The following is a 17,570-nucleotide window of genomic DNA, read 5'->3' on the forward strand; positions in this document are numbered from 1 at the left end:
CCATGCCAGCTCCCTGGTTATTGTAAAGTACAGGCCACATTGTAGATAATAGTACCTTTTCACAAACCATTCAGCACCTGATGTAATATATATCTTGAAACAACTAAAGGCTTAAGGTAAGGTAAATCTCAAGGATGCAATTCATTTGGTAATATTTTACATTCAGTGACAAATATATTTTTCTCAGGGATGGGAAAAATTTGAAAAGAAAATACTTCTCAGACTTACCATTCCTTTTCAGGTGAACAATAAATGTAGCTTATAGCTAGAGCTTTTAGCTTTGCTACCGTTGAATGCAGTCTAATGCTTGGTTACAAGCTTTGGGCCTTACCTGGGTCATTTCCCTGATGGATGTGATGCTGTCCAGTGCTTTAACTAATCGTTCATAGTCTTTTTTCTAGTTCAAAGTGGGGAAAAACACTTCAGTATGGAATTTACAGTAAAGGTAAGATGATGATTAACAGTAGCAAGATGCCCAAATCTGTTTCCAATCCATAGAAATACATCACAGTTGTAACTCTGAAATAGGCCATTCGGCCCGATCGGTTAATGTCTCCGTTTCACATGAGCAAACAGATCTGACTATATTTACTCACCCTTTCCCATTATCCTTCTAATCTTGTTTTCTTAATTGCATATCTAATCCAATCATGAATGTTGCTATAGTGGACTGGATTTTGGCTACCGAGGCAGATAGCTCAAGTTGGGAAATTGCCCAACTCACCAGATCTGGCTCTGTAAAAAGTGCCCTGAACATGAGATTTTTGCTGTGGGGAAAGGGTGGGGGTGAGGCGGCGGTGGGGGGGGGGGCGGGGGGAGGCGGGGGGGGCGGGGGGTTTGTTGGGGGGTGCGGGGTGGGGGGGGGTGCGTTGTGGGGTGGGGGGGCAGGGGTGGTGCATGATGAATTTGGGTTCACTGATCCCAGACGCAGATGTTAGGAGGACATGGGGGGGTGAAGGACAGTCTGGGCTGGTTAGAAAGACCGCCTTGGTTCTCTGGGACTTTGTTCCTGTTGCTTTAGGAGCTTTTAGGCTCTCTAGCCCTCGCCCTTCACATCAGCTCATCAGCTCATGCTCCCATCCATCTCCCAAGGCCCCTTATTCCCCCATGCCAACTCCATGCTAACTCACTTTGTATCCACTATGGGCAAGCCTCAGGAGCCATGTGGAGATGAAAAAAAAATACTAAGGATCTAATACAGTTTTTGTAATAAAGACTTGATAGTGAAACAAACTCTCATTCATGAAAGCATCAACACTTTTAAATCTCGTGAAGTGGTTAATCTCTTAAAAAAACACACTTCTGTTCATACCCTTAATCCTTTAAAAGCTTCTTTAAGATATCAAATAAACTGTGAACTCCAACCTGCTGCTGAGATAATTGTAGCTTTTGAAACACAACTAATCCTTCATTATGAATAGTTCTTAAGAAATTGTCAACAAAGATCTCAACAGGGAAATGATTTGAACAGATGCTACACCAACTGGTCTGTCAATCAAAGCATTCCAGCAGAATATATTTTAATAATCACTGACCGCTGCAGCATTTTTGTTTACATTTTAAAGAGCAGAGGATTTTTTAAAAAATCAGATCATGACAGTTAAAAAAGATCTTATCCACTCTTCAAGAGCTTTTACATTTATTTGACAGGGGAGATATCGAGGGGTGTTTCCTCTTGTAAGAGAATCTAGAACTAGGGGTCACTGTTTAAAAATAAGGGGTTGCTCATTTAACACAGAGATGAGGAGAATTTTTTTCTCTCAGACAGTTGAAAGACCTTGGAACTCTCTTCCTCAATAGGTGGTGGAAGTAGAGTCTTTCAACATTTTTAAGGCAGAGCTAGATAGGCTTTTGATTAACAAGGGAGTAAAAGGTTATCGGGGGTGGTCAGGAATGTGGGATTGAGGTTACATTCAGATCTTATTGAATGGCAGAGAGGGCTGAGGGGCCGAGTGACCTACTTCTGCTCCTAATTCATATGTTCGTATTCCATCAATTCATGATTTTCACACTTCCAGGTTCTGGCCCTCGGAAGAGTCAAAATGTATCTGTTTAAACTCAGCACTAAGTTCACAAGGTTCTGCTCAGTTGGGGCTTCTCTCCTGTGTGAAGCATGCCCCACACCTTTTCCCCCACCGGCAAAAATGGGATCTCTCAGAAATAGGTGATGGGCTTCCCCATCCGGGTTCCGCTCACCGTTTTTAAATGTCTGCGGAGGCTTCCTGACTCTGTGAACCTGCAGACCACTTTCTCAGCATCAACCACTAATGCTGGAAGCAAATTACACAGACCCTACACAACTCTCATTGAAGAAAACTTTCTCTTGTCCCCTGTTCTAAGCCTTATAAATTTAGTCTATGGCTCCTTATTCTGGACCCTCAACGAAGAGATACAGTCTAGATCTAACTATCCTGCCCCAATCCTCAAAAATTTCAAAAATGTGTTTCATATTGACTCATAATCAGTGTCCTAATGAAAAAAGTCCCAGCTTTTCAAGTATTTAATTTTATTTGAATTTCTTAACCTGGTGGATCTGCATGGTATCTTCATTAAAATCTCAATAGCCTTCCTAAAATAAGGAACCCAATGCTAGACATAATCCTCTAATTGAAGTCTTATTAAGGTTCTATACAGACTCATCATCACCTCCTGTTTTTTTATCTTCTTTAACTGTTGTGCTAAAATTTAGAATTCCATTAGCTTTTCTAATGGATTTATACAGCCTACACACATAGATGGCTAACAATTGCAAGGCTTGTCTGTCTTGTTTTCAATGCAGTCAACAAATGCCGTGATGCTGATAATGACTTTTCTCTGAGTGTGAACAGTTTGAGTGAAATTAATTATTAGTTTCAGTTTATGCCTGAAATCTACTTACATGCATTTTTATGCTGAGAAATCAGTTTTATTTAAATATGGCCAGGATTATAAAGACCCTGATGAGGAGTGAGAAAAAGCCATGTATAGCTTTAAACCTGTGCTTTTCCACATTTATATACATATTATTCTACCATGGAGGCTATCCAATTTATTTAATGTCCTGAGATAGTTTTTACAAATACTTCAGATTCTTAAAGGTAATTGCAATAAACTTTGGAATATTTATTTGGTTCACAGTTTAGCTAATTAACCCTATTCTCCACAGATTACATTCCCCAGCAGCACAGGAATTCTTAAGTCCCATGGAGTATTTGAACATCTCAGTCTTACATCCTTCAGTTTCATTTGCCATTATATATTTGTCAAAACTGTGACACAGTTGATGACATCATCCTTGTCAACAGTGTCAAAGGCTGAAGACAGGTTCAGAGGATGAAAGGAAATAGTCACAGTCATATAAAGTGTCATTGTACCTTGGAAAAGAGACATTCCAAAACTGTGGTGGGATGAAAACTGGATTGGAAGCATTCAAACTTGGAGTTCCTGGAAGGACTGGCATGTGTTTGGGAGGCAACAACACATTCAAGGACTTTGGAGAGGAAAGGGAGGTTGGAGATGAGGTGGCAATTGCAAGCATGGTGGGTCAAGATAAAAGTTAATCAAAAGCTCAGAGATAGGCTGCATGAACTTTAATTAGGAACAACACAATTATAAAAAAAAGCCTATTTCTCCCAAATTACTGGTGATGCACTTAATTAAGCAAGGTACATTAAGAATGTGATGAGGCCCAGCCAGTACAATAAATTAGCCAAGTGTTAAATGAAATAACTAAAGGTTATAAACACTAGATTCTCTGAATTGCTATTGGCAATCATAAAATGTTTTAGATCAAGTGGTCTAAAAGTTGAAACATGCGGATAAATGTTTTGTTTGGTCTGGACGTGTAGCATTGTACACCAGGAGGAAGAGACAGTGTGCCCCTAATGCAGAGTGCCTGATTTTCTGCCTAATTAATGATGGACAATCAGGAGAACTATGTAACACATACTATTCTCTGTGTCCAATATCCCAGTGTGTATCCTCAGTGTGTGATGCTTTGTGCCAAAGAATCCAAAAATAGAAAATTACTCCTATGGTTTTAGTGACTTGATTTTTAACTCATTACACCAAGTAATCATTCAGATACTAATATTATATTACAGAGTCATTAACTAGATGTTAAGTAACAGAAAAAAAGTACCCTTGGGTTAAATGCCAGGCTCCGATGATCAAGGGGATCCACCACAGATGGATATGGCTCAAAAATGACCACTTTTCTGGGAGATTCCAGAGCAGATCGGCACATAGACACTAACAAATCCACCACCTGCAATAGCAGAAGAGAGTTAATTGGAAGCGTGGTCACCTATATAGGGCTAAGAGCACACACACACTATGCACACCAGCAGTGTGCATCCAGATTTCTGTTTGGTACTGCCAGTGGATGAGGCTCCCAACCAGGTCTAAAAGTGATCCCAATTGTCTATAATTACAAATAGCTATTAACGTTATCAACAGAGAGAACTATCTGCTCAGTTTGACTCAGCTGATTGCATTTTTCTTCTGCGTCATATAGTTGTGGTGTCAAAGTCTCAAGCACATAATCTAGGTTGATAATTCACTGCAATACTGAGGAGTGCTGGACTGCCAGAGAAGACAGACATATTTATATCCAAACCAACATCCATCTCGCAATCAATGCAAGCAAAAACAGATTAAGTGGCATCATCGCATCCCTGATGTCTGAGATGCTTGTTGTTTTTATCCATGTATTCCCAGTATAGAACCTCAATAGACAGGAATGAAGGTTAGAGATGGGGATACAGTGTTATAACATTGATTCTCAGATCTGTGCTCCTATTGACTAAAGCAAAGTTCAATACTGGGAGGCAAGTGTCACTGAATAAACCTTTATATGTTAAATCTTCTTTTATATTAAGAATATTTCTGTGAGACCTCATAGGGTCACATAAGTGCACATTAATTTATAACATGTACAATGCATTGCAATGTGATTTTTAAAAAAAAGTTTTTTGTACATTTTGTGCTCATCCAGAATATTAGTATTGGATAATGAAACACTTTTCATTTCAAGCACTGTATCAACATCAAGCATTCTTTCAGGTACAGTGGGGTGGAATTTCCACCGTGGTTCTCCCATCCTTCTCTCTTTGGTAACTTGGGCAGAAGAGCAGAGGAAACTCCAGTTAAACAGCCTAGGCACTATTTTCACCAATCCACTGGTGGTTTCTGGTGATCTTCAGCAAAGGTTTCAATGGGACAGTAGGAGAAATTTCATGGAAATTCTCTGATCTTGTTCATTAAGATGTGAAGTAAAGTCCTATTCTGCCTCAACTGTCTCGCAGTCCCTTCCTCAAGAGAGTCTGCACCATTGTACCAGACTGACTCTTTTCCATCTTCCACAACCGTCCTGTGATATCTCTGAGGGGTTTTGACAATTTAGTAATAAATACTGTTGAATTAAGAGCAAACTTTATACCCACTGAGAACTTCATTGATTGAAGTCAAACTCAAGCCTGGATTTTACCAACCCTCGAGATGGGCTGGGAGGCAGGTGACCTTGTAAAATGGCAGTGAAGGGCACTGGGAAGAGAACCTGATGTCTTCCTGATGCTGAGATATTCTCAGTGCCAGGAACCTCAGCAGCATGGCTCCCCATTGCCCAGAGGCCAATTATTGGTGATTCCTTTATGGCCGCTTCATGGCCCATGTAGGTAGCAATGGCCACTCCTGCAGCTATGATACTGCCACAGGAGGGTGCACCCCTCCAATCACTAGCTCTGCCTGTCTAGCCCTGGCACATTAAACTAAAAAAACTTACTTGGCCTTCAATGGCCTTGTTCTTCATGCAGCCTCAGCAGTGGCTGCCTCTATTGGTGGCACTGCTGTGGCTACAGAGCTACTGTTCCTCTGGTTGGGCTGGCAGCTCTGGGAGGTGAGTTGCTGTCCGCAGTTGGATGGCACCCGAGCAATGGCCTTTTAATTGGCCACCACCAGTAAAATGTCTCCCCGGGTGCTGCTCGTGGAGGGGTCCCGCTTTTGGTCCGGATGGCAGGACAAACAGGTCTTTGATAAAATTCCTGCCAATGATCCATCTTGTTAACATAATGGACACTCTGCCCTTTGAAATCCTTCCTATATTGCATTACTTATTCTATCTAGAAACAGCCCAGAAAAATTGAAAATGTGGGACAGGAAGCTGGTAGATCCTATTGCAGTTGAGCTGAAATGTTATCTCTGTTTTTCATCCCACAGGTGCCGCCAGGAAGTACTGTTGAGTACTTCCAGTATTCTCTATGTTTATTTCAGATTTCCAAGGTCTGCAGTATTTTGCATTTCTATTTCAGGAAATAGAGCTTCATAAATGATTTCTGTTTGTCTTAAGAAGACAGGGATCACTGAGTAGTTTATAGGTTTGGAGATTGGGGGTAGGGGGAGTTATAGGTGGGGAAGACCTTTTAGTCCAGGAGTATTAGCATGTTCATTATCTACTCAATGGGGGAATCCATTGATAAGCCTGGAACTTAACCTAACCTGCCAGCTGGAAAGGGATCAGGTTTAGTTTTGGTAAAAGCAAAAAACTGCAGATGCTGGAAATCCAAAACAAAAACAAAAATACCTGGAAAAACTCAGCAGGTCTGACAGCATCTGCAGAGAGGAACACAGTTAATGTTTCGAGTCCGTACGACTCTTCAACAGAAGAGTTTTCCCAGGTATTTTTGTTTTTGTTTAGGTTTAGTTTGGGTGTCTGGCTTACAGCCCACTCAGTTGAAGCGTGGGTTTGCTTGATCATCAGTCATATATGCTTCATAGAAACTAACTCTGCTTAATTAAATGTATTTTTTAAATCTGTTGAAGGCACAGACCGCTGCTGGGATATGGTTAGAGTCAAAGAAATCTCTAAGGCTCAGGAGGCCATTTAGTCCATCATGGTTTTGCTGGTCATATAAGAGCTATCCTAATGGCACTTTCCAGCTCTTGGTGTATAGCCTTATAGGTTACAACACTTCAAAAATGCCTATCCAAGTATCGCCAAGATACCAAACATCCAATGTTACCAGTTTCTCACTAAGGAGCTTTATTTGGGCCTGATCATAGACAGTGAATGTTACCAAGCGATGCAGCACAGTTAAGCTCATCTGAATCCTTGTCCTCTTCAAAGTCCTTCTAGTCCAAGGAGACATCCAATAGCCTAGACAATAACTATTGATATCCAACTTATGTCATGACTGTAAGCATGGTGCCTTGTAAGCCATGACTAGTACATTGGGAACATTGAGGCTTGTAGTGCCTATTTAGATTCTGTGCAGCAGCCATGGCCCTCAATTGTTTGATTCTCTTTCGCTTTTCACATGCCTCTGTGAGGATCAGATGGTCATTAAGACCAACTGCAATGCAGCACCAAAACTTTATGGATTCTTGCTTAAATTCACACCATTAGTAAAGGAGCCACGCTCATTCATTGTTCATTAGATCCTCGAATCCAGTACTGAGCTGAGCCATGTTCCTCATGGTTTGAGCAGAAAATCAATAGGCTACCCCATTCAATTGGCTCAAAATTGTTGTGCTGAACTCATCCCACATGCCCTGAGACCCCTTCCATATTGATTTTTTCAAGCTTGTTTTTTCAACTGCGTCATTCATTAGTGATTGCGAACATGGTGCTCAGCACTTTTGTAAATGCAACCAGCTTCTAACTTCCCGCTATCGCCCATCAAGTCCCTCCTATTCTCCTCCATATTCACCGTCTCCTAATCCCCATTCCTCCCTTAACTATCTAGCCTCCCCTGTTACCCTTGACCTCATCATTGTACATGCCGATATTTCTATTCCCTTCCCTGAGCCCTTTAATGTTGATGTCCCCAGGCTGTTTGTCAACCTGACCCCACTCCTTCTTGAGGCTACATGCACCCTTACCTTTTGGGAGCCCCCCATGAGACCACCCAATACTCCGCTATGACTTTTCAGCTACTGACATACAGAATACAGATGCCTCTGCTAAACGTTACTGTGCCCTCTGTTTCCCAATACCATGACTCAAACCCCCAGGACCATATGTCTTAGTTGACTGACCACACCTTACACACCATTCTGTGCATGACCAGCACTGCTCAGAGTGGCCTTCCCTCGCCCAAGACTGGGACCAAGACATGCATGCCATGCAGAGCACTCTAACATGGCCTGGACAATCCCATGACATTCTCTGAAATTTGTCCCCGACAGCTTGGCCTCAGCCCCAGGACAGTCTCTGAACCTTCCCTGAGCAGTCTTTTAACTTTTGCCCCCGGACAGTCTTTCACTCTTCCATTCTGTAACTTGACCCCCCCCAACCCTCAGCCTGCCTTTGTCCCACTCCTCCCCTCTCGTATTCTGCCCCCCCAGCCCTGTCTCCGTCTCACCTCCCTCTCTCCTCTTCTCTACCTGTGTCCATCTCACTCTCCTCTCTCGTCTTCCTCCCCCACCCGCCTCCCTGCTGGTAGTGTCTCCTGTCCCCATCCCCCTTGGCGCAGCTTGTGCTACAGGCACCCGATATTTAGCAGTTATGGTGGTAAAGGAAGGCAAAAGCAGCTTCTACTGACCTCCAAGTTGTGGATGAAGTGAAGCTTGCCAGCTGCGTGCCACTTAGATACAGCCGTAAAACAGATTGTTCTAATTATCCACTGGAGGAGCATTTAATGTGGAGGGGGAGCATGATTCTGGTGAGTTGGCCTTTTAGTAAGTGTTCATGAGATGCAAATGTGGTTCATGACATAGATCAGCGGGAAAGTCAACCTGCCTTTAGCCCGCCATCAAAGTCGGGAGAACAAAATTCCAAACTAATTTTCTGTCGGTGGGGAACTTACTTTTTCATTCACACCAAATATAGTGTCCCTGCCCACCACAATTCCTGAGCTGGTGGGAGTGGAAAATTCCAGCCACTGTTAGGAGGTCAAAAATACTGAACTCTGAGTTTAAAACCTAACAAGCATAATACATAAAGAAGCATACAAGATTTCAAAATATTTTCATTCCTTTTGTCTTGGTTGCATTTAACTTGGATTCCAGGTGTAAAAGCAGTGATCAAATAGTTTGTGCTACCCACTCCTCCCATTACAACATGTTCACTATAACCATCAGTTGCTTTAAACAGTGAAGTCAGTTATAAAGATTTGTCGATTTAACATTTGTGTACCTGGGCCCCTGTTGCAATTTCGTCCGCAGCTTCATTCATTACTCCCAAAGTCTGGAAAGCAAATACACACAGCTCCCGCTCACATACTGTGGGCTGTAATAAAGAAAATAATAGAATGAGTATATAAACAAGATTTGGGCACATTATGAAGAATATAAATGCGTCAGATAAATAAATCTTCAGGATTACTGACAAATCACTTTACTGAATCAAATAAAATCTATTTTCCTCAGATCTTCATATTAATGTAAGTGGACTTATTTAAATTTTCTGAAGAAGGCTTCTTAATGCTATGAAATTCCATTGGTCCTCTTCATAAGGATGTAAAGTCCAGAACTCCAGTAAGGACTGGGGGTACATTGGTCAGAATCTTCCTGGCCTTGGGCGGCCTTGGAGGCGGGAATGCCGGTGAAATAGCAAGGAGTGCTCAGGATGGCTGTCCAATACATTTCCTGCCACTGGGGAAGTTTTCTAGAGGTCGAGGCTTCAGAGCTGCTGGCCCTCTGATTAAGCTGACAGCATCAGGAGACCACCCTCAAGTGTCCTTAATTGGACAGCGAGTTCTGAGGTGACCTCCTGGGAAGATCCTGGTGTCAATCTTGCTCCAGGCAATAGTGGGCTCAGGTCCCCAAGTTGGTCCCCAATGTCAGGTCCCAATTCTTGTGGGAAAACTTAGCCCAGGATTCGAATCTACTATTTACAGATCTTAGCCATCTCATTGGAAAATATGTCCGGTGGAATCTTCCCAGATTTGCACTAAGTGCGGTAGTGGGCATGAGAAATGACCTGCCGGCAACAATGATAGGTTTTTGTGCCCTATTGTCCCCTTCCTGGTGCATCCACCTCATTAATAATGCACTCACAGGAAACATGCCAGATCACTGGCGAGCAGGCTCGGATTGCCAGCCATGCTGTGACCTCAGTGCTTCCTTGCTCTGGCAGCATATTTAAAGTGCACAAGAGTGCAGCCTATTTCATGTCTGCAGTGCAGAACTGCTCCAGGCAAAAGATGGCCCTGAAAGCAAAGAAGACGGCAGCTCCCAAATTTACTGACGCTTCTCTGAGGCGCCTGTTGGACACATTGGAAGACCACCACACTGTCCTCCACTCCCACTCTGGCTGCTGGATGTCCACCAGAGTCACCAACCTGCCCTGGGAAGTTGTGGCAGTGGTGGTCAGTGCCAACAAAGGATGGAGGAGGTCAGCCATCCAGTGCAGGATGAGGATGAATGATCTCATCGGTTCCACCAGGGTAAGTCAATCTTCTCATCACTCTCAACTCATGCACTCACAAACCCATCACACATCCACAAGGATCTCACACCTCAAGGGACATCACCACTAACTCTCACACACAACCTCACATCTCCATCAGGCTCATATCCTCTGAAGCTCGCATTCTCATCCCGTCCATGGCTCCGCTCACCACACAAACATTCCACACAGTGCAATGTGTCCTGCTCATACTCTCTCCATCTGTTTTCATGCAGGAGAAGCTGGCTCACAACAGCAGGGAGAGGTCCCAGACTGGGGGTGAAGTGGCCCACATTAGGCCCCTCACTCACTTTGAGGAGTGTGCCATCGCGCTGACTGGTGAGGCTGTGAACCATGCCTGTGGCAACAATGAGGTCAGTGGCGAATGCTCCATGTGAGGATCCTGCACTCATTCATCCCTCTCTCAATGCAAATGCGAGTGCTCCTTCTCCTGTTTTTGATTCTGCTGTCATGCACTAATTTTTTCTACTTTGGTGCATAGGGAGCTCTGTCAAGTGACCAATGCTCTCAGCCAGCCAGTCCCTCAGCTCCATCCAGGTCCTCACCTCCAGCCAAGAGGATACATCCTCCATTGAAGAGTTGGAAATAAGCAACATTGAAGACCCTTCACAGTGCTTACCCACACCTCGGTAGGACCTAGATCTAGAGCAGGCTCAGGTTCACAATCTGGTGGTCACTGCACGGACACGTGTTTGCAACAGGAGGAGGCAGGTTCAGCCGAGCTCCCCGGCAGTTGGAGGGCTGCTGGGGAAGAGAAATCTCTGAGGTCCAAGTCTGATGATGAGCCTCTGGATCTGGCCTTCCAATTCTTTGTGAAGAATCAGCAGAAGGCGGGGGAACATCATGCAGAGCTGTTGGAAGCCCTCAACAAAGCGGCTCACGAGTCATAGGAGTGTGGCTGTGTGCTCTCTGATGGTGGTGCCCACATGTGCATGTATGGAGAGCTCCATGGGAAGGATGGCGGATGCCATGGAGACCCAGGTCCAACAGGATGTGGAGATGCGTGCAGATCTGCACTTCATTGCAGTAGCGGTGGGTGAGCTCCTACAGTGGCAATGTGAGAAGAAAACGTTACACCTCAATGTCCCTCCTAGTGCCAGGCCAGGGCTCTCAGGCATCCGAAGGGAGGAGGAGCAGCAAGTGGACACCCTTGGGTCATCCACTGAGGAATCTCAGAGGCTGTCCTCTCCCTCCGAGTCCCCTTTGCCTGTGACCCCCTCAACCTCATCCTCTGTCATCGCAGAGGAAGCAGCTGGCCCACAGGAGGACAGCCAAAGCAACCCGGGGCCCTCAAGGCCTCAACTCTCCAGAGGATGCACACCAAAATCATTAGAGGCAACAGCGTAAGCCATTGCACAGGCTGCACAGGTGAACACATTTTGAAACTTTATTCAGTGAAAGTGAATGTATTTTCAGATTATAATGTGTAATGTTGTCCTTCAGCTTCATTTACTGGCTTCACGAGTCCTTCCATTGCATCCACCCCAGCTAGCAGTTCAGCTGCATGCAACTGGACCACGAATGATTCTGGAGGGAGAAGCATGTTTGTGGCAGGGCTTTTCGGAGCCTTGTGCAAGCACTCTCTCACGTACACGGAGCCATCATCAATCACACTCATTTCAATGTCCTGAGCATTTTCAATGCTGCCTGTTGGGGTTTTCTTTCAGTTGTCCATCTGAGCTGACCTGCATCTCTGCCCACCCACTGACTGCACTCCCATGCCCATCCAACACGAGACTCCGCTCACTTCTGATTTGAAAAGCATTGGCTTAGTCAAGTTTGTCATAAGCTGCCCTGTTCTTTCCCCTCCCACAGTCACCCATGTCTTCTCTCTCATCACTGTCAGCACCCCCAACACCCCCTCAAAATACACACATACACACACACACACACACACACACACACACTCAAACCCTTGACATCACTTTCCACCTCTCCACCGTCACCTACTAACACAAACCCTTGTCTTCCCAGGGTGTCCAGGTGAACATGCATGTTTCCTACCTTCTCGAGAATCCCACCCCCATCCACATTGACCTCCCCAACCTCCTCCTTCCCAACCTCAGGGTCCGTGTCTGTCTCCAAGTCACTACCAACCACCCTCTCTGTCCCTTCTACCGCTACCGACACACCCTCGCCCTCCAATCCTGCCAGCTCCCTCCACCCCCCTCACCCTCACTCCCTTCCGCCGAATTGTTGCCCACCAACACCCGCCCCCACCCCCCCAGCCCACTCCCCCCCCCCCACCCACCCACCATGACGCCTGCTGCCAATAGGACCGGATGATTCTGCTCATGGAGTGAAGCCCATGCATTACTTAAGGACCATGGAAAATCTTTGGACAAACTAATCAGATATTGCTCTGCTATCTTCTAATGGTCACTTATGAAATGGCATTGATCAAGATCCTTTCAGATCACCTGACTAGAAAATAGGAAGAGGAGGGAGTGGAAAAGTTCAAAAGTAATTTTCAAACCTGAAAAAAAAAATTTGAATGAATAGAATAACAAACAAAAAAGGTTCACAGGAAAGATGGATGAATGGTCATTGACCTCAAAGGTCGCTTACTGGGGCCCCCTTAAATACTGAGGCCTCAAAGGTCAGTTGCAAATCACGACCATGCCTGCCTATGCTGATCGGGTGGGGTACCCAGAAACTGTGGCTGAGTTAAAGAGCTATGATAAACTATTTCCACAAACCTTCGGGTCCCTACCTGCTTCCCATCTCCCCAGCTACAATTAGATTCAAACATTAAAATTTAGCCCATTTAACTCGATTTCTCTCTACAAATGCTGCCCGACCTTCTGAGTGTTCCCAGTATTTTCTGTTTTGGTTTTAGCACAGTGCTCAGTGGTTATGTTACTAGATTAGTAATTCAGAGAATGTGAGTTCAAAACCTACCAAGGCAGTTTGAGGATTTAATTACAGTTTAAAAAAATAGATAAATTTAGTTTTTTTAAGAGCTGGCATCAGTAAAAATGATTATAAAACTATTGGATTAGTGTAAAAACCCAACTGATTCACTAATGCCCTTTAGGGAAGGAAACCCGCCATCCTTATCCAGTCTGGCCTACAGGTGCCTCTAGGCCCATGCTAACTTGGTTCACTTTTACTCGCCCTCTGCATAGCAAGCATTTAACTGCATCTGAAGAACACACCTTCGCTGCAGTGTTCAGGAGGGAGCTCCACCACCACCAGCTTCCCAGGGCAACTATGGATGGTCAATGATGCTCACATCCCACGATTGAATAAAAAGCAAAAATGACAATCTCCCTGCACTGAACTACGAATCCAGTCAGGGAATCTGTAGTGTTGCACTTGGAGCATACAGAATTCAGCAATGAATTCCACGGCACCCATTATCTCCGTGTAGCTCAACGTGATTCCAGACTTGGATGATGGACAGAGCTGGTGTTCAGGTCTACTCCAGGGTTTTGCTGATTTATTACAGAAAATGTTAGAAAGATTTATTGCATCACAATCTAAGATTTGTTTTTGTAAATTAAATTAGATAAGGTAGTATTTGAATACCCCTCCCAAACAATAGCCATATACTAGAATCGTCTAGCAGAGTCTGTCAGATCTTGTTACTCAAACAGTTGTAAGAAAGTAGTTTTGTAAAAGCTCAAAAGCATTCAATGCACTACCACCTGTATCCAGCGATTGGCAGCATTAGCCAATTAACAGCAATTATTCAACCATAAATATGCATGTTAGGGACATAATTAGTGGAGTATTTATTCACTGTTATGTAGTGTTTTTTGCCTTTCTGTGCATTTCACTATATTACAATATAGTAAAGAAATTACATTAGATTAAATAAAAATGTATCATGTTAGATAATATTGTAAACAGTTCTCTCACCTCAAGGACAGTACCCTTCCATTTCAAATCTGTTGTCATCATCCATCTCTCAAAAATACTGCCCTTGACCCCTCTATTTTTGCATGACAGGCAGTCATAAGCTTCCCTATCCTTTCCGAAGTCCTTGATAGGTTGGCAGCTCCCAAATCCATGCCTATCTTTCCTACAACCCCCATGTTTGAAAATCTGCATTTAAAGCCAGGATACTTCAGATGCCGGGGTTTCCCATCCTGCCATCCGAAGAGTCGGCGGGGAACACATCCCTCCCACCACTGCCTGCCCTGCAGCCATTTCACACTCGAATGAGCATCAATTGGCTGAAGGCAGGACATTGGCTCCCCACTCAGGAAGAAGTCCTGCCTGGCCAGCAGCCCCCAAGTCCCTGCAGCACAAGAAGCTGCAGTGGACAGAAGGGGAACTTCATGAAAATGACAGAGCCTAAGTTCCAGGACTGAATGAAATGGTAAGTTCTCGGGGACTCAGGGCGGGGAGGGTAGGGAAGGTGAGGTGGGGTCTGTGGTGGACGATTAAGGTGTTGGTGGAGAGGACGGGGGAGGATGGAAGTCCACTGGCCACCGGACCTTAAGTTGGTGGGGGGGGGGGGGGGGGGGGGGGGGGGGGGGGGGGGGGGGGAGTAGGGAGAGTGCCCGAAGTTAGAAGGGAGCTTCTGATGGAGGTGCCCCTCTCCACCCCTTCCCACCTTCTGCCTGAGGCCTCAGTCCGATCAAAGAAACGTAGAAAAATAGGAGCAGGAGAAGGCCATTTGGCCCTTTGAGCTTGCTCTGCCATTCAATATGATCAGGCTACTCCACAACTGGGACATCTTCCCACCAGCCAAAAAATTGAGGTCGGGTGGGGAAATAGTTGGGGCATGGGTGGGTGGCCTACCCGAGGCCTCGCCCACACCAGCATAAAATCGCTGCGAGGTCAGGGCGGGTGAGAACCCAGCAGCAAACTCATTCATTCTATTTCACACTCCCCCTCTGCCTAAAACCCGCTGCAGCAGTGTGAAATTCAGGCCTAGGCTTCTAGCCCATGCTATAGCACTGAAATGACCACAATGATTAGGATCTAATGAAAGGCACAAATGACATCCTGTGATGGTGATAAGTTATCCCTTGAAATCCTTTTTGAGCTTTCTGCAGCTTTTGACATGGTTGAGCGTATAAAGCTCCTATTCTAACATTCCTGCATTTGTAACCTCCTGATCCCCGCAACATTCAAATAACTCGGTATTCCTCAAACTTTGGCTTCTTGTGTCTCGCCCTGCTCTCTTCACTCCACCGTTAGCTGTCAGGCTGTTAGCTGTCTAGGCCCTGAGCTCTGGTATTCCCTTCCAAAGCCTCTCCACCTCTCTTTTTTTATGATACTCTTTCAAACAAACTTTTGACAAATCTTTTAGTCATCCATACTGTTATCTCCTTCTTTGGCCTGCTGTCAATTTCTGTCTTAATGCCCGTCTGTGAAGCACTTTGGGATGTTTTCCTATGTTAAAGGTGTAATATAAATGTAAGTTTTTGTTGAATTATCTGTCCCTACATGAGATATTTCATATTAGCAAAAAGTAAAATATTGAGTATAGAAATACGGCTGATGTTTTCTACAGATTGCATGCACTCTTTGCCATCCTAATATCATTCGTAGTACATGAATATGTTAATTTTTCAGATCTACTTGCCACTTTTGTGAAACATCAGTTGATTGTCCTCCATTCTTTGAAACAGCAATGAATATAACATATACAGTGTGCTGTTTTGCTGATGTTACATAAATGGGACCCGGGAGAAAGGCCACATTATTCACTATTGTTAGCAGCATTTGGTATTGTTATGGAATTTTCAGATTATTGAAATAAATTTACTTATGTACTATGACCAGAAATGGCTACTTATACAACATTGCTGTCTATTCTTATTACAATAGCCATTTTAGTAAATCTATCCCATTTTCTTTGACCCTGGCTGAATTCTTTTTTTTCTAGTCTATTGCTCTGACCTCTACTGGAAAATGCTTATGTGCAAATATCAGGTGCTGACTAGGTTCTGCTCAACTATGATGCTCCTCATGAAGGATAACCTGTTAACACTCACTGTATAGATACAAATTTTGAGAAAGAGCATTTGAGCACAGAAAGCTACCACTGTCTGTCAATCCTTATCTTCAAAAAATTATGTGGCTTCAGGAAAGTAGAGCAGATTGGGGAGTGAGGAGAATGGTATTGCTGTGGTGTTGACTTCTAAAAGTTCAAACTAACTATCAATGTTTAGACACCCTGAAAATCCTGACTTCATGGTTTGCCAGGAATCTGAACTCTTTCTCCCAGCTTTCATGCCTTTGCAGGACATCTTTTTGATGATTTCAAGGTTGCTTCTTGTTTCTTCAGATGTGCTGTATTTGCTTAATGTTACATTATGTTCACTTACACCCACATTATCCATCTTCACCTTCTAGCAGAAAATAATGAATGGGTAACTATTAGCATTTTAATGGTTTCTGTAACATGCACAGCTCAAACATTACAAGACAGCATGAACCATATTGTATTATTAATGGCTGCTTTATTGAATCTGGAAAGTATCTTGACATGAAGTGCTCTGAAAGAACTGCAGGTTTCCCAGTCACAATTCATATATAATCTTTTCTTCTTGCTCTCTCCGACATGTAAAGAATGCTGTTCAGTCACATGCACAAGTCACTGGTATTGCTTCATCATCACAGCAAGCTGATGCATGTTTCAGGGAATGACTTACTGTTTATAATGAGCTAACTCACAAGCATTGCAGGCACCAGTGACTTATGACTATTACTTTGCTTGAGTGAAGGAATGCCTTACACTCTCCGGCATCAATGAGGCATGGCACACTGCATATTCTCATTTAGCATAAAGCACATCCCCATTTGCCATCTGGACAAACAATGAGAAAGAAATCTTTGAGTATAATGCTGCAATTCTACTGCTACTTTTGTGTCAATGTAAAGCTGCTTCAGGTGTACATCAAGATTTAGCCAGTAATATAATTCACAAGTCAGGTCCTGATCTAAAGACAAGTTTATGAGAGCCATTCCAGGAATCCATCTAACCTTGTCTAAGCTTCACAGTGTGTGAAGCATACTTCATTTCAATGGAAAATTAGGTTCAAAAAGTGCTGGTGTTGGAACTCCTGGATCCACTACAAAATGAAAAGGCCAAAGTGGGGAAGTCTAGTATTCAGCATAAGTCTCAATAAACGTGCACTCAATCCAGATATGGGTCTATAATATTATAGACCTTATTCTGAGGCCTGACACTAGTGATGTGCATGCCAGCAGTGAAGCCTGT

At 44.0% G+C, this 17,570-nt stretch overlaps 1 protein-coding gene across 2 annotated transcripts in view; it reads right to left on the reverse strand.

Moving 5' to 3' along the window:
• Window positions 1-17,570, reverse strand: part of parp8 (poly (ADP-ribose) polymerase family, member 8) — a 470,797-nt gene that overhangs the window by 40,305 nt on the left and 412,922 nt on the right. For both annotated transcript variants that reach the window (XM_041197708.1, XM_041197699.1), the window contains exons 15-17: window positions 9,113-9,205; window positions 4,121-4,246; window positions 332-397 (exon numbers count right to left, since the gene is read on the reverse strand). In XM_041197708.1, the coding sequence (XP_041053642.1) occupies window positions 332-397; window positions 4,121-4,246; window positions 9,113-9,205 (285 nt within the window). The remainder of the gene's footprint in view (window positions 1-331; window positions 398-4,120; window positions 4,247-9,112; window positions 9,206-17,570) is intronic.

Source organism: Carcharodon carcharias, chromosome 1 (assembly GCF_017639515.1).
Source record: "Carcharodon carcharias isolate sCarCar2 chromosome 1, sCarCar2.pri, whole genome shotgun sequence".
In the NCBI taxonomy this organism is placed as follows: domain Eukaryota; kingdom Metazoa; phylum Chordata; class Chondrichthyes; order Lamniformes; family Lamnidae; genus Carcharodon; species Carcharodon carcharias.